General features: G+C 34.8%; 1 protein-coding gene across 1 annotated transcript in view; it reads right to left on the bottom strand.

Annotated features, from left to right (window-relative positions):
• Nucleotides 1–1,262: 1,262 nt before the first annotated feature.
• Nucleotides 1,263–25,991, bottom strand: part of NDUFS4 (NADH:ubiquinone oxidoreductase subunit S4) — a 92,207-nt gene continuing 67,478 nt past the window's right edge. Inside the window, exons 4-5 of the mRNA XM_081054449.1 lie at nucleotides 22,463–22,536; nucleotides 1,263–1,479 (exon numbers count right to left, since the gene is read on the bottom strand). Coding sequence (XP_080910575.1) covers nucleotides 1,376–1,479; nucleotides 22,463–22,536 — 178 coding nt within the window. The 3' untranslated portion in view covers nucleotides 1,263–1,375. The remainder of the gene's footprint in view (nucleotides 1,480–22,462; nucleotides 22,537–25,991) is intronic.

Here is a 25,991-nt window from a genome sequence, read left to right on the forward strand (position 1 = left end):
TTCTTGATCTTCTTAACCCATTCATTGCTTACTAGCATGTCATTTAGCCTCCACATGTTTTTCAGTTTTCTTCTTGTAATTGACTTCTAGTTTCATACCATTGTGATTGGAGAAAATGCTGGATATTTCAGTCTTCTTACATTTATTGTGGATTGTTTTGTGGCTTAACATGTGGTCTCTATCTTGCAAAATGTTCCATGTGTCCTTGAAAAGAATGTAAACTCTGCTGCTTTTGGATGAAATGTCCTAAAAATATCAACTAAGTCTATCTGGTCTAAGATTTCATTTAAGACCACTGTTTCCTTGTTGACTGTCTGTCTGGATAATCTATCCATTGATGTCAATGGGATGCTAAAGTCCCCATCTGTATTACTGTCAACCTCTCCCTTTATGTCTGTCAGTATTTGCTTTATATATTTAAGTGCTCCTACATTGGGTGTGTAGATGTTTACAAGAGTTATATCCTCTTGTTGAATTGATCCCTTTATCATTATGAAATGCCCTACTTTTCTCTTGCTTTAAAGTACTTTATCTGATCTAAGTATTGCTACCCCAGCCTCTCTTCTGGTTTCCATTTGCAAGAAATATCTGTTTCCATCTCTTTACTTTTGGTCTGAGTGTGTCTTTTGATCTTAAGTGAGTTTCTTGTAGAGAGCATATGTGTAGGTCTTTTTTAAATCTATGTCTTTTGACTGGAGCATTTAGTTCATTTACATTTATGGTAATTATTGATAAGCATGTAGTTACTGCCTTTTTAAAAATTGTTTTCTGATTATTTTTGTAGTTCTTTGTTCCTTTCTTATTCTCTTGCTCTCTTCTCTTGTATGCTAATGACTTTCTTTAGTTTCATGTCTGGATTCCTTTCTCTCTATTTCTTGTATCTCTCTTATAGATTCAAAGAAGCTTAGATAATATAAAGTTCTAATTAAAGACGAGAACTTCAATAATAAGATCGGGTTTAAGTTTATCAGAATGCAATGGAATCATGAATTTCTCTACCCATGATGAAACAAACGAATTTCTAACACAGCATTTTGATAATGATGGTTGTTTATAAATACCATTAATTTAAGAATAGCTATAAAAAGCAAGTGCAAAACTTCAATGTTGCAGCTGATTTCAAGCGTTCCTTTTTAATAGATTTTAAGTACTGAAATTTCCTAGAAGTATAATTGCCTCATCTCCTCTCTATGTAAGAAATTGTAACATGTTCAATTTGAGACATGAAAAAACATTTTGTAACAGACTCCACAAAATGTATCTGTAGTTTAAAGGTCATATTTATTAGAAGATTAAGAGATGTACTATACATGGACTATAAATACTGCACAGCTGACCTTATTCAGTCAAGTACAGAGATACAGTCAGTGCCAATCTATTTTGTAGATACTCTTGTTCTTTTATTCCAAGAAAAGTTAGCGCCATAAGACTTGGACTTGGGTTTTGGAACCTTCCTCTCTTCAACGTCATAGCTCCATCCTAGAAAACAAAACACAAACAAAACCACAGGAACAGAATTAAAGAATATACCTGAAGGACATAGTAAGCAGTGAATAATATTCATAAATTTAAAGTTCATTTATCATCAGGAGTACATGTCAGCACATCTGAAATATAAATACTTACTTAGTAATTTGTTCTCTTATAATCCTGTGTGACAAGAGGGCTCAAAATATTGCCTAAAGATGATTTACTATCTCTCGAATTAAAGATGTAACCCATAATTTGATTTCGCCTGCTTGATATTCATTGTTCAATTACTGATGGTTCCATACTATATAAAATTTTCCATTCCTCTATGTGAATATGTGCCTTCTTTAAAATTACAATCAGGAGCACTGAACAATATAATCCATCTCACTGTTTTCTAAAAGCTAGTGCCTTTATAACAGTTTGGAGCTCATTCAAAGCAATACAGAAAAACATATACATATTTATCTGTATAAATCAGCGTTGGAGTAGATCACAAGAGATCACATGGTTCAGCTCCCTGATTTTGTTTAATCAGTCTGATTAAACAAAAGGTTTTTCAACATTTGTGTCAAGGGCTGTCTACATTAGAATCCCATAGAAGTACTTCATAATGCAAATTCTTAGGCTTAACCAAAGGGCCATTGAATTAAAATTTCTGGTGGGGGCCTGGGAATCTGCACTTTACTGATCCCAGGAAATTTTTATGCATCAAAGTTTGAGAATTATGGGTCTCAACTGTTCTCGTCTGACCGTTTCTATCTTCTCTCCAAAGCCTTTCAGTGTTTTATAATTTTGGTAACTAGATTTATTTATGTCTGTCTTCTGCTTTAATTTAAGTTTAGTTCTTCAGTTTTCTTAAGGTACAGGGAATAACCAAATCAACATCTTCCTCCTTGAAAATATAATTTAGTTACCCTTCTAATTCCCTAATCCAAGCAACCTCTATAACTTTCACTCTTCTTCATAAGATCCATTTTCCATCCCTATAATTGAACATTCTTCTCTCTCAGGACTTTCTTCAAATAGTTCATCTTGAAACATCTGATTCGTGACTGAACCATGTAATCTGAGTATTATATAATCTAAGTTATCTTTTTTATCTTGCAAGTTGTCATGAGTTCTAGTGCTTCTTGGTGAATCTAGTATTTGCTGCCACAAAACTTATGTTTCAATAGCCTCTTAGAATTCAATTTTGCCACAAAATTGAAACCTATGAAACTCAAGTCATCAAAGTATACTGCTACTGTTGCCTATTTCAGTATCCAAAAAGAGGAAACAATTAATAATTCCACTTCTAGAACTCCTCTTCATTTGCTATAAGGAAATGGAGAATCAGGAAAGCAAATGAAACAAATGATTAAAAAATACAAATGAAACATCAGAATCCATGAGAGAAAATATTGATTCAATTCACTTGGTTAACATTACCTTACTTTCAGAGAAAATGTTTTGAGTACTTTCCTACCCATTAAAACAAAAAAATGGAATCACAAAGCTGTATTTTATTTTAAAAGGACCTGAACTTATAAGTACATTAACAGGTGGTTATTTGTGTTTCAAAAAATTGACTAAAGGTAGGTACAATTAAATAGTACCTACTTCAGAGGTTGTCATGAGGACTAAACAAGCTAACTCATGTTAAGTGCTCAGAAAGCACCTGGCACATGATCACTTTTTGAGTACTATGAGAAAGGTACTTTTTTCTAAGATCTTTATATGAATTAATAATTCCTTTATATACCTGAGGAAACAGGTGCAGAGTGGTTAGGTAACTAGCACAATGTGACTCAACTGGGAAAGGGCAGAATCACGATATAAACACAGCCTGATTCTGGGGCCTGTGCCTTTACTGTCCCTTGTGATTTATAGATGAACTAGGTAAATGATAAGCTATTATTTCTCCCTCAAATTTGATTTGTAACTTCCTAACAATACATCTTCTATGTGAAGTATTAGTGTAAATAAAATTTCCATCACATTGGAACCCATTAATTTTGAATTTGTGATGCTCTGCGTCCAGTTAGGTATAATTTGTTGTAGTTATTAACTATAGAAAGGGGTCTGAGTAAGCCAATTAATACTGTGAACTGAGCATAATAACTTTAACATTATAAACTTCTCAAGTACTTCCTTCATTAATCAACAAATGATACCGGTAACTATAAAAAATAATTCATAAAGCAGGTAAACAATAATAACATTTAATGAATATTTGCTATTCATTTAATAAATAGTATTGATTGTCTACTCCATGTCAGGGACTGTTTAGACTCTAGAGGTAAAGTAGTGAATCAAGTAGTTCCCAAACTTCATGTCAGTAGGGGAGGAGAAAATAAGTAACCAATATTAGGTATTAAGTAATACCTATGATTAAAAGTACGTATTATATGCTAATGCGTATTAAGGAGAAAACATGTTAGAGAGGATAGACAGGAAAGCCATCCCTCACTTAGAAGGTCATATATTTGAAGGTCAGAGAGTGATTCATGAATATGTGGTGAGGGACGGGGGTGGGAGGGAGAGCTTGCAGGCAAAGAGAACAAGTACAAAGTCCTGGAGGCAGGAATGCCTGGTATTCTATAGCCTATGTTTTTTTGTCCTGTGTTAAGTACTTTAAATGTATTTTTATTGAGTTTTAAAATTGAGTTTATAGGTTGCCTGGCTTATGAGGTAGGCATTATGTATACTCCAATTTTATATTTAATTATGAAGAAAAATAAAGCATAGACAAGATAAACAACAAGCAGCCTAAAGCCAACCTGGCTAATAAGTGGCAAAGCCAGGCTTTTAACCCAGTTTGACTTTAAAGCCATGCACCAAACTACCTCATAAATAAAAGTGCACTTTAAAAATACCTTAAAATTGCAATTTTTACCTATTTCACCCATTTCCTTTCAAGCTGTGCGATTTCACAACTTTTTTTCTTTCTATTTTTGTAAATGTGTTGAAAAGACTGCTTTAAGAAATCCCTGGAAAGTAAGTCTACATCTCCCATGTGTTCCCCACCAGTTGTGGATAAAGGAAATGGTTGCTAGTGTAAATTCTATGTCTGGTTACAACAATGGTCACTTACCCAAGATCTTCATGATCTTTTCTTACCAAATGATGAGTGAGAGAACCTATCTATGTTCCCTCTCCACTCTGCCTCCCAACACATATTCTCCAGCCCAATAAAGATATTGTAAGAGGAACTAAAGAAATGAGACAATACTTGGAAATATTTTGGAACTGGTATTGTATACAAACACATACCTGATAATCATGTTCTCATTTACATAGTTACTTAATCTGTCTTTCAACCACCAGAGAAAGAACCTTTTTTTTTTTTTTTTTTTTTACTGAATCAGAATACAGACGTAGCTCTATTATCTGGTCAGTTCATGGAGTCTCAATGCTGCCAGGGTCACCGCAATGTGAGAAGACTGGGGTTTTGTACACATAAAAGAATAACTGAATTGGGTTTTCTCCTGGTAACTAAGGAGTGAGCTGGCTCTTGAGAACTGTGAGCCAGATTATACTTGCTGTTGACGGTGATAACAACAATAAATAGAAGTATCATTCTAGGGATTGGAATGTGGATGAGCAAAGCACCCTGTGAAGACAAACAGAAACACACGTGGAAGGAACCTGCATTTGCTAGTGGTAGCCATCTCTACATTATTACTCTACCACAGCCACCTAGGACTGTTAGGATGAGTGGGGGGAAAGTTTCTTTCTCTCACACTTTTTTTGTGGAAAACAACTTTGTTCCCAAAGCTGCACAAGCAACTCTGCTTTTCTGATTTAGTGAAAGCAAAGAAAGGTACAGGAAGTCTAATGACAATTCACAATAGAGACTGAAACTCAAGTCACGGTCTACGTATACCTCCCTTTGGATTTTCCAACCATTCAAAAAACTTTTTTTTACTATGTAGAACTGATGTTACAATAAAAATTTGCTCTTTTCTGAAACTCGATTAAAAATCTAACCACATTTCCAAGCATCCATTTCCAGTGTGTATCTTACTTATAGTGAGTGGCTGGATGAACAGATGTATTGGTCCCACTATACTTCACAGCACAATCTTTCTCAAATTATTTTTGTAATATTGTGGCAATAAAAAGGCTTCCAGAGGAGCCAGCAACAAGCTTTAGACAAAAAAAAAAAAACAAAAAACTAACAATAACACTTGAAAAAAGATACCAAACATTTGTACTTAATGGTAAGTTACATGAATTGTACTTATCTACTTCCCACTTGAAACAACTTCTTAAAAAGAACATAATATGACTTACAAGAAATAACATACAGAAATTTAAGAATGGAATCATATTTGTGAAATGTTCGAATTTCTAGAAGAATTTTTCAACCCTAAAATAAGGGTGGTTTTTTTTTTTTTAAGGAAATGAGTCAAACTTCATTTTCTGAAGGAGATCACAGAGGTGAAAACACTTGCACTCCCTGAAAAATTTTATAAAGTCAAGGTGTAGTCTACAACAGTGGTCCCATATGTTGTTCTATTAGGACACTGAAAACCAGCCCTTGCTCCTCCCAGCTGTGCAACAGAAGAAGATCAAAGCAACTGAGTCCAAGGCAGCTGCCCCAGGGACGGGGTAAAGCCCCTAAGCTGCCCTCACTTCCCACTAAGGAGAAGAGCCATATGGCATGGATTAACCACAAATCCAACCACCAGCACCTAAATGATGAGAAGCTGACTCCTTCGCTGTTGCACACACTGGAATGCTTTCACAAAAACATTCTGAACTTTAAGCCCTAGTGTCAGAGAAGTACTTCTGGCAAATGCTTTAGTAAACTTAAAATGTGAACTGTAATATTCTATACTCAAGTTTCCCCCCCCAGAAATATGCTCATTTATTTTGTTCCAGACTGGGGTTGGGATAGTCTACTTCCTATGATATAAATGTTTGGTATAATCTTTTGAAATGCCACCAAAAAACAAAAGCCTCTGCACGAAACCAGACCACAACAATTAACTTGTGAATTCCGTAAGAGACAGAAAAAGAAAATTAATTCTATTCATTTTTATTTACAGAACTATTTTATATTTGGTTCAGTAATGCAAAAATACAGAGAAAGATTCATCAGTTCTCTTATTGCTTGCGAATTATGTTACCTCTAGTAAACTTGATCCAAGTCCTACAAAAGGTCTTGCTCCTCTAATAACCTAATCTCAAACCGTGACTTTAGTTTGGAAGTGAACAGTTAGTTTTAATGATTTTTCTACTGTCCATTTGTGTACAAAGCAAGAACTACCACATAATCTGGCACAAACTAATATAACTGCAGTCAGTGCTAACAAAGGCATGGGACCAGAACAGCAAAAGTTTGGGAGGTCAGAGTGAGGTATGTTGGAACTTGGAAGGTTTCAAGATTCCTCACCAGGCTACATATCCATATTATGCCTCGATAAAAGCGAAGCATAAACCTAAAATATGACTTAAAGGGTAAGGGGGAGAAAAATAGCTTTTTAGTAATTTTACTTTAAAAGTCCCTCTACTTTGGAATTCCCAAGTATCTTATATTTGGCGGGAGGGGTTCAGAATAATTTAAAACTATCTTAGATCTTATTTTAGAAAATATTATGGAGGTGAAACAACAGTGTTTTGGATACATTGGCAAAGCAATTCAGACCACAAAAATTACATAAAATGATTTAAATAAGCAAATAAGGTGAAAATGTCAGGCACCTGAAATATTAGATTAGAAACATCTCATACCTGCAACACTCTAAAAAAAGACCCCCATCTCTGATGTGATAGTTTACACCCCTTAACTTTTATCTTTTTAAATAATATAGTTGCTATACAGCATTAATATTTCCAAAGCAGTAATTGGAACCACATCATTCAGAATTTGCCACAAAACAAAACTATTTGTGTTCCAAAAGTATGTTTGAAAATCAGTCACTAGAAATTTAAAACACATTTCTCTAGAGAAAGAAACTATACAATTATAGATGTCCAAAAATCACTCTGAGATTTTGATGTAATTGGTCTGTGCATAGGGATTTCCCAAATCCTATTTAACCCATAATATACTAGGAACCCCACTAAACCACCAGGTAGAACACTATGTCTATGAGGAAAAAAAAATTTCACAACAGGGAATCTAAGGAATTCATCTCTCTTTGTCAGAGCCTTAGCAGTCAAGTTGGACCACAAGACACAAGACAGCTAGTAAGTACCTGGGACTGGGGATTAGGAAGAAAGAGGTATGTAGGAAAAAATGGAAAACTATGCATTGTCTATAGCAGGCAGATCTTAGCCTTAGTTCTATCCATTGTTTCTGAGTTATTATGAAACTCTTAAGCTGTAGGTATAAATAAACAATCCTTGTTATTTGCGGATTCTGCCTATTTGTGAATTCACCTCACCAAAATGTTTTTGCAACCCTCAAATCAATATTCATGATGCTTCCGTGGTCCACTCATGACATGCAGAGAGCGGAGATTGATCAATTTGAATCACCCAACACACATGCTCCCAACAAGGTCAAGCAAGGCAATGTTCCACCGCCTTGTTTCACCTCATACTGTAAACAAGAGCCCTTTTCATGCTCTACTTACAGCCACATTCTTTGCATTTTTGTGCTTCTTGTTGGTGATTTCGCTATTTAAAACAGTCTCCAAGTGTAGTGTGTTAGTACTTTTTAGTGTTCCTAAGTGCAAGGCTGGGATGTGCCAGTGTTTGTCAGCTAAGCTTCATTCAGGCAAAAGTACTAGTGCTCTCAGCTATGAGTTCAATGTTCATGAATCAACAATATACATTAAATGAGGTGTTTTTAAACAGAAGTGCACATAAAAACAAGGTTACGTATTAACTGGTTGACAAAATTTTGTGACCAAGAGACTCACAGGAATCTAACCCTGTATTTTCCTAGGAGCAGTATTTCAGAATCTGCTAATTAAGCGTTTGTGGTGACTTCATAGAACATAACTACCGTGAATCACAAGAATCAGCTCTAATTGATAGATACAGAAATTGTCTGCTCACTGTTTCTCTCCACTGAAACCCAGTTTTGTCTCTGCAATTCATCATAACATTCCTTTATATAAATTGGAGCTGTACTAACTTTTCCTATGAACTGGTTATAACATCTGCCTCACTCTTCTTTCATGCTTATTTACAGCTGTGTTTGAGTCATGATTTTATCTTAACAATTTTGGCAGGTCCACCAAAATGCCTAATCACCAACCAAAGCTGGGCAAACTTCCTCACTAGAAGTGATGCACCTTAGTTTTAAGCCTAGGTACACCTTTTCTTGGCTCCAAGAGGTGAACATAGAACTTTGCTAACTCTCGGTTTTTCTAATTTTAATTTTGCTCTCTAGTACTCTTGGGAATTGGTTTTACAGTCTGATTATTTGATGACTTAAGTGGATTAATGGTTTTACACATCTAGTCTCTGTTGGATAGACAAGACAGAAAATCTGGTTTGTCTTTTCTGTCTGAGCTCAAATAAGTGAAAAATCTGTACTCACTGAGACAAGAACAGCTCTTTAGTATGGACCAGTGAACTTTCTAATTCTGTTTACTAATTAACCCATGGCTAAAATTTTAGAATTGAAGTTATAAGCTCTCTGGGTGACTATAAGTCTGTCTGCAGGTCTGTCAATTAAAGGCCTTTACTTCTTATCATGTGTGTAGATCATGTTTTTCTATCTCCAGATGGTATTGATGAATTATAAAATCTCTTTAAGGGGCTCTGTTCTGATTAGATTGTAGAGAAAAATAAGCACTTATATAAGTGAAATAGTCCTAAAATTCTCAGAAAATAAGGAAAGTGATCTTATTTGTAACGTGTTATATTTTTAAAATATTCTTATAGGACCTAAAAAAACATTAAGGAATTCAAGTTCAGATAACATAGGTAAATCTTTGGCAAACAAGACAAATTTAAAATTTTTGGTTTAATAAAAATAGCTGTTTTCTCTAATTTACCAGTTTAAATATAGCACAAGTACTGATTTTCTTTCTACTTGGATATGTTCTTTCTAAATTTATACAAATTTACTGATCAAATAAGCTGGCATTATTCCTGTTTAATGTTTACAGTCCTGAAAAAATATAAATTTGTGTTTATCCAAAATGATTCATTATTCTGACAATTTTACTTCAGTGATAACCATGTTTTGTAGTATGTCACCATGAAATGAATTTCCAAGATCTCTGGGTAACTTAAAACCTTAGATGATGTTAATGGATTTATTAAATACCTAGATTATTTCTAAGAGTACTAAACATTGATTACTAAGCAAAAATTTAAGTTTATATTTTTACTTCTTATTTTTACATGCTACAGAGTGGCTGTAGCGTTGGATTAGTTAGTGGACACATTCATTTTTGCAATGTGGAGAAGTTGGACTATAAAGAATGCCTATAGTTATAAAAAGTTATGTGAATTTTTGAGTTTTGCTAGTCTACTAAAATGCCTGTAACAGTTTTCAATCATGTTTTCTTTATGAAATTGAGCAACTGTAATTAAAAGATATATATAGATATCTATGTCTGTATATATCTATATATATCTATAAACACATAGATATATCTATAGATATATGTATAGTAGAAATAGTGGCAAAGGTGTATAACTGTTTACTAAGGGAAAAATAGTAAGGTCATAAAGTAAGTGAGAAAAAGACTGATGAAGGACAAAATCTGAATGGATATAGAAAGTTATGTAAGATTTGCAAAAAGGAAATTTTATTTGCCTTACAGTATGTCTAAAAAAGTCTGGAAAACTACGAATGTGTTAAAATCTTAGCAAAGTTGACTCAATTTTGATGGGCATGTTTCATTAGTTTTTGTTTTACTGTTTTTACCTACAGTATGAAGAATTATTCTTTTTGTCTAATCTGCCTAGATTGCAAAGGTTCTGTGGTTTATCAGAATAACCTTACTTGCTTTATGCTAACTTAAGACCATGAAGACTTATGTAAGAGCTCAGGTTCTTTACAGTCATATTACCTTCTATGTTTATAAGTTTTATTGTCACTTTGAAATGAGCAACCAAATACTGTTTCTTGGACACCCATGATCCTACTCCTACCCTAAGTGTTCAAATCTACTGACAATTGATTTTTGTCTCCCCCAAATCACACCCTAAATGCAAAATAAAACATTCAGAATATCTTTGCACCTAAAACTATTTTTTTGAGATTCCCCAAAGGGCCTCTGGATATATCACAAAGATGCATTCTTTCAAACTTATAAAAAGGAAGGTGATAGACATACTATGTTTCCCAGAAAATAAGACCTAGCCAGACCATCAGCTCTAATGCCTCTTTTGGAGTAAAAATTAATATAAGGCCCGGTATTATACTATACTATACTATACTATAAATATACTATACTATATGATACCCAGTAGTATATTATGTTATTTTATGTTATATTATACCCAGTTTTATACCCGATCTTGTATAAGACCAGGTCTTATATTAATTGTTTCTCCAAAAGACGCATTAGAGCTGATGGTCCAGCTAGGTCTTATTTTAGGGGAAACACAGTAATTAGGTGTATGTGTCATGTTACTACTGATGAGCTGCATGGGAAGAGTGGTCAAGTAAGAAGAGATGCTTAACCATTCCGGGGTAAAATGTTATTAACAAGTATTTCAGAAATTGTATACTGTATGCTAAGTATAGAGATTAATCAATGCCCTTACTGTCCATGATATGTTTTATTTATCAGAACCATGGTGCTGCTTTGCCTGATATTAGACAACAGTATAGGTTATCGGTCACAATTTCAGTTTTTTTTAAAACAACATCAACTTGGTTGCATCTTTACTTCTTTAGTTTGAATCTTGTATCCTTTAGGCCAGTATATGTCAACTGGGAATCCATATCACTTACCTATGGAGTTTTAATTGTTATTTTGTTATTTAAGTATAGTTAATATACACTATAATATTAGTTTCAGGTGTACAACATAGTGATTTGGCATTTTTATAACTTACAATATGATCATCCCACTAATTCTAGTAATAATCTGTCACTGTAAAACCTTATCACGATATTATTGATTATATTCCCTTTCACTTTTTTCACCCATCCTCCCATCCCCCTCTCCTTTGGTAACCATCTTTTTGGTCTCTGAGTCTGTTTTTGTTTTGTTTTTACATTACACATATAAGTGAAATAGGTATTTGTCATTCTCTGACTTAGTATAATACTCTAGGGCCATCCATGTTGTTACAAATGGCAAGATTTACTGCTGCGTAATACATTTCATTGTATATGTATACCATACTTTTTTATCCCTTCTCTATCGATGTACATCAAGGTTGCTTCTATATCTTGGCTATTGTAAATAATACTGCAATGAACCTGGGGTGTATATATTTTTTTGAAGTAGTGTTTTTGTTTTCTTCAGAAAAATACCCAGGAGTAGCTCTATTTTTAGTTTTGAGGAATTTCCATACTGTTTTCCATACTAGTACACCAATTTGCAGTCCTACCAACAGTGCACAAGGGTTCCCTTTTTTCCACATCTTCACCAATATGATATTTGCTAACTTTCTGATAATAGCTGTCTGACTATTGTGAGGTTATGGAGTTTTATTAATATACAAATGTTTAGGACCTCCCCCACACTTACTGAATCTCTTTGATATTCTTGATGTATTTTTGGATTCATACCATATGTTCGGTATATTCATGGTATATTATGTCTCAGGATTATTAGATCAGATCTTAAGATTTTTTCTCTGTAAAGATTACGTTCATCCCTTTTTATAAATTAGATGAACATTTGCTGTCTTCTTTGAAAATAGGCTTAATGATTGTTTACAGATACATTTTTTAAAAAGATTCATGAATAGTTTAGTTTTTAGAAGAAAGGTTTACTTTCTTTCAGCAATTTTTATTTTATTGGGGATTATTAGGGAACAGTATGTTTTTCCAGGACCCATCAGCTCTAATTCAAATCATTGTTTTTCAATCTAGTTGTAGAGGGCGCAGCTCACTGGCCCACGTGGGAATCGAACCGGCAACATTGGTGTTATGAGCACTGTGCTCTAACCATATGAGCCACCCGTCCACCCCGATAGATATTTTGTGTATATCATTTTTGGAATGACTTTAAGTTGCATTATTCTGGTTATGAACTCATCACATATTTCATTTTTGAAATTTATCATTAATGTTAACTACATTTACAGATAGATTTTGTTTGTTTGTTTTACTCTGGTGCTTTCCTGAAACTCGTATAGTCAGCTATAGGCTGGAGAGCTTGGTGTTCAACAAAGACAGACTGTCTCAGAGCTCCATGGAGAAGGACTTCTTTTGGTAATTTTCAGTGCAGGCTTCTGATGACTTCACTTAAACAATTTTATGACCATACCAGTAGGCGAAATCAGAATTTCCAGAACTCTAGTTGAGAAGCAGATAAAGATATAATCCAGTGAAACAAGAAATAATTACCTAGGACTGGATGAATTGATGATGGATGACTGTAGTTTCTGTTTGGAATATTTTTAATATTGTTTTAATGTTCTATTTTGGACATATAAGGAAGTCCTTTATCTTTCCTCTGGAGGGATTTATATATAACTTATTACAATTTAGTAGACTTTGCTTTGTAAACTAAAATTTGTATTATTTGTAAATATCTTATTCTCCCTGCATGACCCCTACAGAATTCAGGAACTCTTATCGAATATTCTCGTTTTCATGGTAAGTTATTTCTACATATTCAAAAAAAATGTCCACCTTTTAATTAGAACATAATTGGAAAAAATGGTTATGCAACCAGAGCTTTAACTGGAATGACATATTTGAGAATAATGCTCATTTATTCAGACATGACCAGACACTTTTAAGGAACTAAATAAAGTTGACTTTATGGAGCCAATGCTTACAATGCTTCTAGAAAAAGTGATATGCCACTGGGCTTATAAAGTTCCCTAAGGTAGTAAGGAATCTTGGGATAATTTGAGAACCTCAGTGAGATGGGGGGTAGGGAGAGCAGGGCCTCAAAGAAAACTATTAACCACCAGAGACAAAAAACTAGTGAATCAAGATCAGATAAGGAGACTAGTCAGAATTGGCCAAAACCAAGATGGTGACAAAAGTCACTTCCAAATAACCTCCAGCCACATTATAGTCACTATAATACATTCCAAGCTGATCGACACTCCCACCAGCACCATGACACCTGTGGAGAGGACCATATAAGGACAAAAAAGGGGTATATCCCCAATTCCCAGAAAAAGCCACTCCTTCTGAGAACAAATAAGAACATTCCTCTCCTTTATTCCCATACTAAAGAGCTTTACTGATAAAACCCACAGCTGCTTGAAGGCAAACGTATGCTCTGCCTATGGAGTAGATCTGTATTCTATAAGCTAGTTTTGCTTTATTTCCTAATTCCCGCTTGAATTCTTACCTGTGTAAAACCAAGGACGCTCTTTCTTGCGATATCAGGATACTTGGGGGACTTGAGAAGAAAGGAATTTGCTGAAATTAATATGCACCACAAAAGAAATCTGGTGGCAACTTATTGCTTGACTTTCCAGTATCAAGAGGCTTTGAAAAGTCCAATTTGAGATTCCCTATGAAAATTTTCAGCAAAGAAAACTTATGTGGTAAAAGGGAGCAGAATATGCCCTTTTGGTATAAGGATTATCTTGGTCTGGGTATTTTTAAGATACAGGAAAACAGTAAACATGAAAATCTCTGAAAACAGAAGTTGCACTTTTGTGAGGGATATTTAAAAGGGAAATCTCCATTTGTAAGTGTGTGTCCCACTCTGTGCTGGAAAGAAGAGGATGATTAAAACTCTAGAAACTCTTATTAATGGAGAAGGCTTGGACTTAAATCTGCATAAAAACCATACCGTTTACAGTGTCTGATAACATCCCATAACTCATTCTCCCTCCCCCACCATCTATTGTCATTAGCTGGAGACAAAGCATTTAAGGTGGTGGCTAAGTCTATTTTGAAGAGTTACTCGGATGTTCTGGGTATCTCTGATGTATACAGGAGATGTATGCATGTTATTAAATGCGTTTGTTTTGCCATGTTATTTTTATTACAGGAAGGGGGGTCTAAGCCAAAAACCTAGAAGGATACAGGGAGATTTATTTTTCCTCCCCTATAGTGGTGTAGGGGAGGAGAAAATGTCCCCTTTCCCCTCACAGTTCTTCTTTCTGGTCTAAGAATTAAATTGACATGAGACATATTAACAGCAAAAAACAGCTGAAGCCACCATCTTAAATACCATCTTTAGCTGAAGACAAAGATAATGTTGAGGGTGGTAGAGTCAGTTATGAGAGGTTAACAGAAAATGCACAGTACCTGTTTCCCCTAGCCAGACCATTAGCTCTAGTGTGTCTTTTGGAGCAAAAATTAATATAAGACCCGGCCTTATGTTATATTATACAATATATTATATTATATTATATTATATTATATTATATTATATTATATTATATTATATCTGGTATTATTTATATGATATGATACCCAGTCTTATAATTTATTAAAATAATACTGGGTCTTACATTAATTTTTGCTCCAACAGATGCATTAGAGCTGATGATCCAGCTAGGTCTTATTTTTTGGGGAAACACAGTAAATAAGGGTACGGCTGTTATGCAGATTTAAGTCTGTGCATTCTGCTTTGATATGTTTCTAGAGAAAAGGTTATCTCCCTCTTTGAGGTACAGTAAGGGACACACCTTTACAAATGGAGATTTCCCTTACAAATGTAAATATATTTTACAAAAGATAACTTCTACTTTGGTTTCCAGAGCTTCTCCCCTGTCTGCTGTTTCTTAAAATTAACCAGCCAAAAATCATTTTTCTGCCAAAAGTTATATTTTGGGGCGACAAATTCTGTTTCCCTACACTGGCAAATTAACATTCTTGCTATAACTATGTAAATAATCAGCCATATATTAGCCCAATTTTATTTTGTGACCTTGAAAAATCTTTGAGGTATTTTTAAATCAAAAAACAGAGGGGCACAAAAACAAATTTTATTTTAATGGAAAACTGCATCATCTATAGCATGTCCTTCCCTTCCAGGTTATAGCGCAAAATGTCAGCTATTTTATATCTTTTTAAAGTTGTATATATAACTGATAGATATGCAAATTATGTCTTGTGTCCTACTGGTAGTGAATGACTCCAACCCCAACTTCCATTCCTTTTTTCTACATCCCAGCATTCTTTTTTCCACATAAATTTGTGCTGTTTTGACTTTTGCTTTGAACTGGTTATAATATCTACCTAGTTCCTTTATATCATGTGAGTAAAATAAATCCTTTAACACGTGTGTTATATCTGTATGAAAGTCATGACTTACCTCTATTCTAAAAGTTGTCTTTTAACAGATATATGGATGTGAGGTTGAGCCCCTTATCCAAGGGTTAAATTAGGTGGAAGTGCAGACCTTGCTGTTGGCGTTCACTTCCGAGATAATTCCAAAATTCCTGTCTGCAACTCCAATTATCTCTGTTTCCCTAGATCAAGGACTCCACCTGTGTGCATCCTTCCTTCCTGTTACTTCAGAGGTGGGTTTTCCTTCCTAAATAGGCCCACTAAGAACAGAGTGCAGTTTCACAGCTTACCCTTCTGTCAAAGAGTTTTTATAGCTTACAACAATGAGAAAAACACAGGGGGTGAAATGGCATACCAGAGAAAAGTCACAAAGTTTCAAATCAGATCAAACGGGGAAAAAGTCATTTCTGGCTTCATTAGCATGTAAATGATAGTAGATCCTAGCCTGCAACTCCTGAAACTTTCTACAGCTATCTTCCAAAAGATGCAGCTTCCTTCTCCTCCCCAACGTTCTACCTCATCAGGAAAACACAGGACAAAAGCCACAAGGGTGGGAAAGGTGGGTCTTTTCAGTACACAAAGAACTAAAGGAAGATTCATCTACATTTCAGAGGAAACGCCAGATAACCTTTCTTTGTAAAAAAAAGAGTATGCTTGAAGAGTTTCTCAGTAATATATGGTAAGGTCAAAGGAAGATCTTTAGGATGAGGACCTGGGGTTAAAGCCAAAACACACAGGGGTATTTATATTTTCCTTACTTTGTTTGTAGGCTGGGAGAGGGAGAAGTAGGAATTGGGGCTGTGCAAGGTGGGGAGCAGGAGGAAAAAGAAGCCAAGCCAGGGCATTTACTCTTTTCTTTTTTCCCACTCCCCAGTTTCACAGAACTCGCCTTCCACAGAACGCGAGGTATGGCAAGAAGACAGACCTAAGCAAAAGAGAGAGAGGCAGGGGGTAAGTTGGAGAAATCAGCAGCAAGAAGAGAATTTCTTTTAGTCTCAGAGATGAGGGCATTCTTATATAAAATGATGGACCTGCACAATACCTTATTGACTTGGTTAAGAAATTAAAAATAGGTGATTAACAGGGGATTTTGTGACAAGACTATAGGTCTCTTTCAGCTCTTTTATTTCATTATTATATGTAACTTAAGAGTTCCCACTTGATTCACACTGGTAAGAGTGCCTGAAAAATAGATCTATTTCTTTAGTATGAAATGTGGACTTTTCAAAGTTGGACAAGGTTTTCCTATTTCTTATATTCACCATAGAATATGTATGTAATGTATATCCTGTACATTGCTAAGTATTCTAGATCAGTGTTGTCCAATAGAAACATAAATGAACGACACGTATAATTTAAAATTTTATAGTAACCACCTTAAAAAAAAGCCTAAAAAAGAAACAGGTAAAATTAATTTTAATCTATTTTCCTAATCAAATCTACATCCAAAATATCAATTCATTATGTAATCAATAAAAAAATTTTAGCTATTTTATATGCTTTTTTAATACTAAGTCTTTGAAAACCTGTATATACTTTACAATTACGGCACATCTCACTTTAAACTAGACACATTCCAACTGCTACATGGTCACAGGTGGCTACCACATTGGACAATACAGACCTAGATGATTAATTCTTAGGACCTACCAGCAGCACAGTATTACAGAAAGAACACTGGACTTGGAATCTAGAAACTTGGAACTATGTCACTGATCTTGTTTTAATAACACTATCCTTAGAAAAAGAGAACAAATAACATACAGCTTGGAAACAACTCTAAAGTTATAAAATTATCATCTTAAGGACACTGAGATATACTTCAGGGTGCTAACCCTATAATTTTCTCTCTTCAGATTTCTAATTAGAGGGAATTAACAGTTCTCCTAAAAGACAGAACAAGTAGTCAAAGTAACTTGTACAAAAGTTTAAAACATGATCTGGAGAATAATTTATAACATCACTAAATGTACTGTTCAAGTTCACCAATATTTACTGAGCACATTAAAAGATGAAGAATCATCAGATTGGGTGCTTTTCCTGGTAGGTGCTTGTAATCCAGTAGGCAGGCTAAAATATTAGTCTGAGTACATGGACTAGCCTTATTTAACTACTGATCCCCAAAGCCTAATCACCACTGCTGGCATACAACAGCGTACTCAACATGTCTTGGTGAATTCAACAACAAAAAAGTAAAGTACAAAACCATACTATAAGAACAGAACAAATTACTATGGAAGTTAAAAGGAAGAGAGGGCACATCCACTTGGGGGGTGTGGAAGGGGAGTAAGAAAAGGGATCAGGAAGGAGATAACATTTAAAATGTATTTTGAAGACTAAGTTGGAGTTCACAGGCAGGGATGAGGATGAGAAAGGGAACGTGAGTAAGGTTATTGAAGGAGGAAAGTACATTTGAGGATAAGGGCAGAAAGGGGAGTGAGGGCAGAGTAAGATAAAGCTAGGTTAGTGCTTTAGTGATGTTACTTCTTATACTGAGAAGATCTTTGAATTATCAGTTGAGGAGTATATAATCATAGGCCCTTCAAGATGTTTGAATAAAAAGCATTTTTGGATTTATAAAAATGTCAGAGAAGAACAGGTCCTGGTATTGAGAAAGTATGTATAAAATAATGGTTTAGACTGGGGGTCAGTAAATATTTTCTGTAAATAACCAAATAGAAAATATTTTAGATTTGGGGGCCATATGGTCTCCATTACAACTATTTCATCCTACTATTGTAGCTGAAAAGGGGTCACAGACTATACATAAATGAATAAATATGGCTACATTCAAATAAAACTTGCTCACCCACTTAAAAGTATGTGACCTTGTCAGTTTATGTTAATTAATGTCTCTAAAACCTCAGTTTCCTTGAACTATAAACATGGGGATAATAAACACGGGGAGTTGTAGTGAGGATTAAATCGGAGTGGAAAGTACTCAGCACAGTAACTAGCTCAACTTAGTGTTTATGAATGTTAGCTTTGGGATGATGCTCATTACCTGAGTCTGACATATAATAAGAACACATGAAAAATGTTTTCTACAGACCAACTGAATCTGAAAATCTTGTTCCTCATGATGTGGATTTTTACAGTACAATCTTTCATGTCAAGGGAAAGGATGGTCATGACTTTTTTTTAAGCACATAAAGTAAGGGAAACGAAGAAACTAAGAAGGCAATGAAAGGTAGGTTGCTTATCTTCAGAACAGTTTTTGAGAATACAAATTATCTTTTTTGTATATGGAAGTTTTACCCTAACCTACTATTTCTAGACACTCTTGAAAGGCAAACACTTAATGATCATAAATGGATAAACTTTGCCAAGTTTTACTATCAACACAGAATCATGTATAATGAGTAAGAAACTGGGTTAGACAGTAAGGAAATAAAGATATATCTGAGCTGGTCCTTGGGCTTAACATAAAATCTATAGTTTTCGAGCATTACCTAATCCAACTTCTCATTTCAAAGTGAACAACATGTTTATCAAAGGCTTAGTGAAACATAACTTGCTTAGGCTCCCCTGTGAGGTAGACAATTATGGAATGACAGTCATATTAATTAGTAGCCTCTTAATCCAACAGTCTTCATTGTAGAGTGCTTCTAAGCACTCTAGAAGCATTATTAGTGCTTCTAAGACATTTCTGCTTAATGCCTGAACTTACCAGAACATTGGTCACCAACCTTCAACAGTACTAGCTCGCAACAAAATGACATTAAGTGTGAGGGGAAGAGAGACCATTTGTATGTCCCCAACAATTACCCACCTATCCAAGAGAGGGCAATCGGAGGGGATGCTAGGCAACTTGGAAAAGATCCTCCACCCCATGATTCTGTACCATTCAATGGTGTTTGTTTAGACTTACTACCACAATAGCTAGAGAAAGAGAACTTACCTATTTAAAAATATGTAATGCTAAACGTTAAATAAATGTGGCGGATCACAAGTACTATAGTGAATTCAAGGGTGAACTAATTGAAGACTGTCCCAAGAGATAAGAATAGCTTCAAATTCTTGATAGAGAAATACATTTTAGAAAGTCAGTAATTTCACCAGATAGCGAGTGTCTACTATGTAGGTTGTGTGCTAAGTACCGGGAACAAAGCAGTGACTAAGATAGCTACAATTCCCGCTACCTTGTATGTTAAAATTCCTGATCCACTCTTAGCCTACAGTTTTATAAAGTATTATACTATCCACTAAGCTTTTTCAAGTTATACTGTCTATTGAATTTGATAATGTTCCTCAATTTTCTTTCCTAGAGAGATAGAAATCAGATTGGAAAAGCACCCAATTTCAACACCTGCAATTCACATAGCAATAGCAGTCCTGTGTCCTTGTGACCACTTAGACACTAATTAACCAGAGATTTAACAGTTTAATTAGATTTCCTGGTATCAAACTCACATTACAGACCTCAAATGAGTAATTTTCAAGGTGTCAAAACATAAAATATGATAGGCTACAAATATGGAACACATATTGAAGGGAAGTAAAATAGATGACCCCAAAATATGCCCCTTTGTTATGTGGATCATTTTGAGCTGAAGGCGATCAATTCCCAGCAGATACAGAAAACCTTTTACTTCCCCCTAACTACCTAAAAGAATTTAGATGGGGCCTGGCCCAGAAATAGAGCTATTACCAGAAATAACTACTATTATTTGAATGACCTACCTGTATGGCAAGACAAATACCTGCTCTTACAGTCCTGTGAATTACCCTTCTCTCCTTTGAAGCCCCAGGTCCTATCTCGTTCCTTAGCTCAGGATAGCGTATAAACCTCAACTGCACAACTTGTCCTCGGGTCTCATATTCTTATGGGGCCCCTGTACAATGTTTACTTTGCTTTTGTCTTGTTAATCTGTCTTATGTTAATTTGATTATTCGAATCTAGAAGAATAGACAAAAAAGTTTTCCTCCCCAACAAGCTTCATTAAAAAGAGCAATGTTAATTTTAAATCAAAATATTTTAAAGACTATGACCACTTCGAGAACAATTATGCAATTAAGAAATTTGAAAACTGCCAAGAAAGTATTAATAAGGAATTATACTTATGAAAATTTTTTAAAGTTTTTAAAAGTCTATTACTAACAGGATTTATGGACTATTCTATAGCTACTTAACTATGCTCTAAGTGCTTTGTTCTAAGTGCTTTATTAACTCATTCAATCCTGACAGCAATTCCCATTGTATATAGGAGAAAACAGAAGTACACTGTCATACAAACAGTAAGAGACTCAATCATGGATTCAAACCCAGGTAATTTGCTTTCGGACTCTTGATCGTAAGCTACGCAATACTAACTTGGGGTGAAAAGCAAATATTTGGATATTAGTAATAATCTTTATAGTGCTTTCACATTTATATGTCAAATATGTTACATAACATTAATAATGTTTTACATTTATGTATTGTCTTATAGTAATACAACACTTAGAGATTTCATTCATGTAGATAACTAGATTAAATAAACATTTTATTCAAAGATAACTAAAGTAGATTCAAATTCAATTTGACCAACTAGAACAACAGAATGCATTAGGTCAAATAGAGGGAAGAAAGGATCAGAAGAGCTACCAAGTGACTGTTATGTATTAGGTACTGGACTAGGTACACCATGCAATAAGTGTTATTTCAACAATCAAAAAACATAAAGTTCATTATGAAAGGAATCCATAATCATGTAGCTTCAAAGTAGCAAAATTAGGATTAGAACTCAGACTGGTCTAACTCCAAAGCCTCTTTTCACTACTGTGTTGCATAGCTTAACAGCAGAAAATGAGAAAAAAAAAGACATTTTGCATTTTTGTTGATAGCAAGATTAACAAACTAATACAGTTATGCGCTGCTTAACTATGGGGGTACTTTCTTAGAAATTTGTCATTAACTGATTTCCTCGTGCGAGCAGCCTACTACACAGCCAGGTTATATATACAGTACAGCCAATTGCTCCTAGGCTACAGCCTGTACAGCATGGTACTGAATATTGTTGACAATTATAACACAATGATATTTGTGTATCTAAACATACCTCAACATAGAAAGATACAATATAAATATGCTATAAAAGATAAAAAGTGGTACACCTGTATAGGGCACTTACCATGAATGGAGTTTGCAGGACTGGAAGTTGTTCTGGGTGAGTCAGAAAGTCTGGGACATTCCTGTACACTACTGTAGACTTTATAAATGTACTATACTTAAGCTACACTAAATTTATAAAACAACAGGAGGTTAAATCAAGCATATGATAAAATGATGCAATTGAGAGGGAATTAATTACACGTATGATAATAACTATTTTCAAATAACTGAAGAGCTATTTAGGTGGAATAACAAACATGGGATTTTAGCTCAAAGTAAGAAAATAATAAAGTCAGGTATCAAAACTGAAAGGTTCAATTACAGTTTAAAAACCAAATGTTAGTGATTTTGTAGAGGGAGTCATACATAAGGCAGGAGCCGGACAAGTAGTTTTATTCCTGCCTCTACTTCAAATTAGAGCAGTTTGGCTTTTACATGTTATGTAGGCATTCCATTTCAGATGTTATTGGGGGGAAGAGAGTTTTCTGGTGCTGTAAAAACTCAAAAAACCACTGGATTACTTAGATACACTGAAAAATTTCTTCAAATTCAAAATGTATATCCTTGACTTAATCTGTTAAAGCAAAACAAAAACAGACCAAACATACCATTTTTTTCTGCAAAGGCAACTGCATCTTCCTTAGTACTGAAGGTGAGAAGCATGTTGGACAAGGGATCAGCCCTGTAAGAAACAATTTTTTTTCCAGAATTTAATAGTTTTGGCTGAAAAAACACAATATTTAAAATAAAGTAAAATGTTTAGAAAATAAACAGCTGCTATAATAATATCAAATAAGTATATCACTTATGAAATACTTTATTTCGAATAAACTCTTTCAAATCGTTAACTGTTTGAACATCTTTTTCTGTGTTAAATTGGGGAGATTTTCTGACATGTACTGTCAAATTTAAAAATTTATAATTACAAAGACATCCAGCAACTTTTAGTCTTTAATAAAAACATTTATTCAACTCTTAAAACGAAAAATTAGAGTTGAATTAAAAAACCCCAAGAGGATTCTCAAACTCACCTTTATAAATTCAATATCAAGAAAAATACTGAGTGCAAGTGTCAACCCTTCCAGAAAACTAGGTGACAATAACACCCACTTTTCTTAATAACCTTTCCAACATTGTGGACAATACTTTTTACATCATTATGACAATAGTCTTTTAAGCATATAACCACTTAAAATAAAGCTCCAAGATCTGATATCTAAGTTCTTCAATTTACAATAGTGGTGATGTTTATACAACTACACAGACTCTTTACAAAATACCATAAACTTCTGAAATGTCACTTTTATAAAAAGCTAGAGCATTGTTTGCTACAAATGTTTGTTACGAATCTCCAAAAGGTGAATATAGCATTCTATGAAACATCATTTAGAAATGTGGAAATAAAAAATATAGAAAAGAGGGTTCTGGAAGTAATTCAGATATTGGAAAGATATGAGATATACATAGGAGAGAATACATGGGAAGTAGCTTTCATTGAAGTGACGATCTATAAATTATTGCTACTGAAGTTCGGGTCATACACTGTGGTTACTATTCAGGAACTCTGAGATCCCTATAATGATATGTCTTCTTAGTAGTACACCCTCCTGCACCCACCCTTGGAGGCAAGAGCTTCGCGTTAGCTGGCTATATTAGTATAAATAACAAATGATAATTTTTATATTAGTTCCTCATTTGCAAAGACTATACAATTTCTCAGTTGATAGTTAAATAAAGCTACACTGAGAACATAAGTGTCAACATAAATATGATCCAGAAATTTGATGAGTATGGATATAAACATTAGCTTAGGTGAGAATAAGAAACGATACAGAAAAATCTGAAGGAAAAATTCAGGAGCCAGGAGATCTATTGCCTGCAAAGGATTGCACAGCCTTCACCATTATCCTTACTTTATTTATGAAGAAGACACATCTATAGGTTAAATAGGTTGCATCAATAAAGCCACTATTCTATCTAACTAAAAAATTTGAAAACATTTATCCGTAAAGATATAAGTATCCCTATGTTCACTGCAACATTATTCATGGTGGCCAAGACATGGAAACAACCAAAATGTCCTTCGGTAGATGACTGGATAAAGACAACGGAATATAACTCTGCCGTAAGAAAAGATGAAATACTGCCATTTGTGACAACATAGATAGATTTTAAGAATATCATGCTAAGCAAAATAAGTCAGACGGAAAAAGTTGAGAACCTTATGATTTCACTTAAGTATGGGATATAAAACTGAAAGCAACAGATGAAGACGACAAACAAAAACTCATAGACACAAACAACAGTTCAGTGATTACCAGATGGAAACGGGGGGAGGGAGACAGAAAAAAGTAAAGGGGGTCAAATATATGGTGATGGAAGGAGATCTGACTTTGGGTGGTGAACACATAATGCAATATACAGATGATACAGAATTGTACACTTGAAATCTATATAATTTTATTAACTAATGTAAACCCCAATTAATTTAATAAAATGAAGCTGCAGAGTGGTATAAATAAATAAAATAAGGCCACCATTCTTCTAGCCACTCAGTTTCTACCCTTCTTATTCTCCTTCATCTCCTATTATTTTGCAGTTCTTTTTCTAGGTATGTTGCCACTACCAGTTTACACCCCTTTCTATTCTTCCCCAAATTACTATGATACTTTCCTAACTAATCTTTCTGCCTCCTTTCTTGACTCCAATCGACCCCTCACCAAGTTGCCAGGTTAACCTTCTTCAAGTTCAACTCCCAAACTCACTGTCCAACTCAAAAACTTGAAATAGTTTCCACGGTTTACCAAATTAATTTCAATCTCTACCCCAGCATTTTAGCACTTCTATGATATGATCAGAACCCACTTTCCAGTCTTTTCTTTAATTACTCCTCTTGGAAGTAACCAATTGCTCAGAGTAGATTGCTAACTGTTCCTCTACATGTAGCCTGTACGTTCTGACCAGGACCAAAAAGTTTCGCCATCCCCAAAACTATGCCTTTTGGGATATTGATTTTAAGCAGGTTACTAAGGAACAAAATACCCAGAAAGAACCTCTGACCCTCCCACTTTCCTTCCTAAGAGATTCAAACAGAAAGGCCTGTTCCAGGGAGAAAATCTTAGGATGTTTGCTTTAGCCTAATTTCAATTGAGTATGGTGGATGGGAGGAATACAGACAGGGCCTGGTGGCTAAATCACCCACACCTCCTGTGTCCCACTGCTTCTGGCTTACCTGGCAAGAATTTGCCTGCCATGTTTGTTCTGTTCTTCCTCAATTACTTGTAAATCACCCATTTTCATTTTTGAAATCTAAGATCCTAGTTCCCCCTTTTCTCCTTTGTCCAAAATGAGACACACACACACACACACAATTTTGCCTCACTGTCTTTGGAATTTTCATGCTATGTGAATTCACCTTGTGCACATATTAAAATTTGATTTTCTCTTCTTATCCTGTCTCTGTTAACTTATTAGCCTAGCTAAAACAACTTAGAAGGTGGGAAGAAAAGTTGTTTTATTATTTTTTTAACCCCTACAGTTCCCACCAGCCCAATCTGTTCCTTCCGCTTGGAATATACTGGGAGACCACTACCTCAGGGTACAGTCCATCCCAACCATTTCTCATGGTTCAAAGGGTACCAATCTTTTCCCGAAAGTCTTTTGTATCCAACCCCCCCAATTGTACATAATCTCCTTTTACTAAATACCATTTGTGCCTATATTTTTAGATTTTCTTTGCTAAATTCTCAATTACTGAGGCTCTAATTTGGGTAATGGCAGATTTGCCTGCCATTAAAATCCGATTTACCTGCCTCACAATTATATAATAATTATAAACTCTGGACAAAACAGGAAAATACAACTGTTTGAAGGGACCAGAGAGTGACCAAAAAGCAGGAAAGAAATGAAAGGATTCAACCTTTGAAAGAAAGGAACTACACTGGAGTAGATCAAGTTTTGTACAGTTTTTCCTCTAAAGGTACCCTCTAGTCCAGATGGCTAGGAGAACCAAGAACTCAGGAGAAAGCCCTCGTCTTACCAGCACCAGGAGTCTGGAGTTGGAGTCTAGGATCACCAGAGCAGCTGGAAATTTAGGGGTGAAAACAGAAAAAAGTAGGAATCTGCAGAACTGGGAAC

This window comes from Rhinolophus hipposideros (genome assembly GCF_964194185.1).
Source record: "Rhinolophus hipposideros genome assembly, chromosome: 7".
Lineage (NCBI taxonomy): Eukaryota > Metazoa > Chordata > Mammalia > Chiroptera > Rhinolophidae > Rhinolophus > Rhinolophus hipposideros.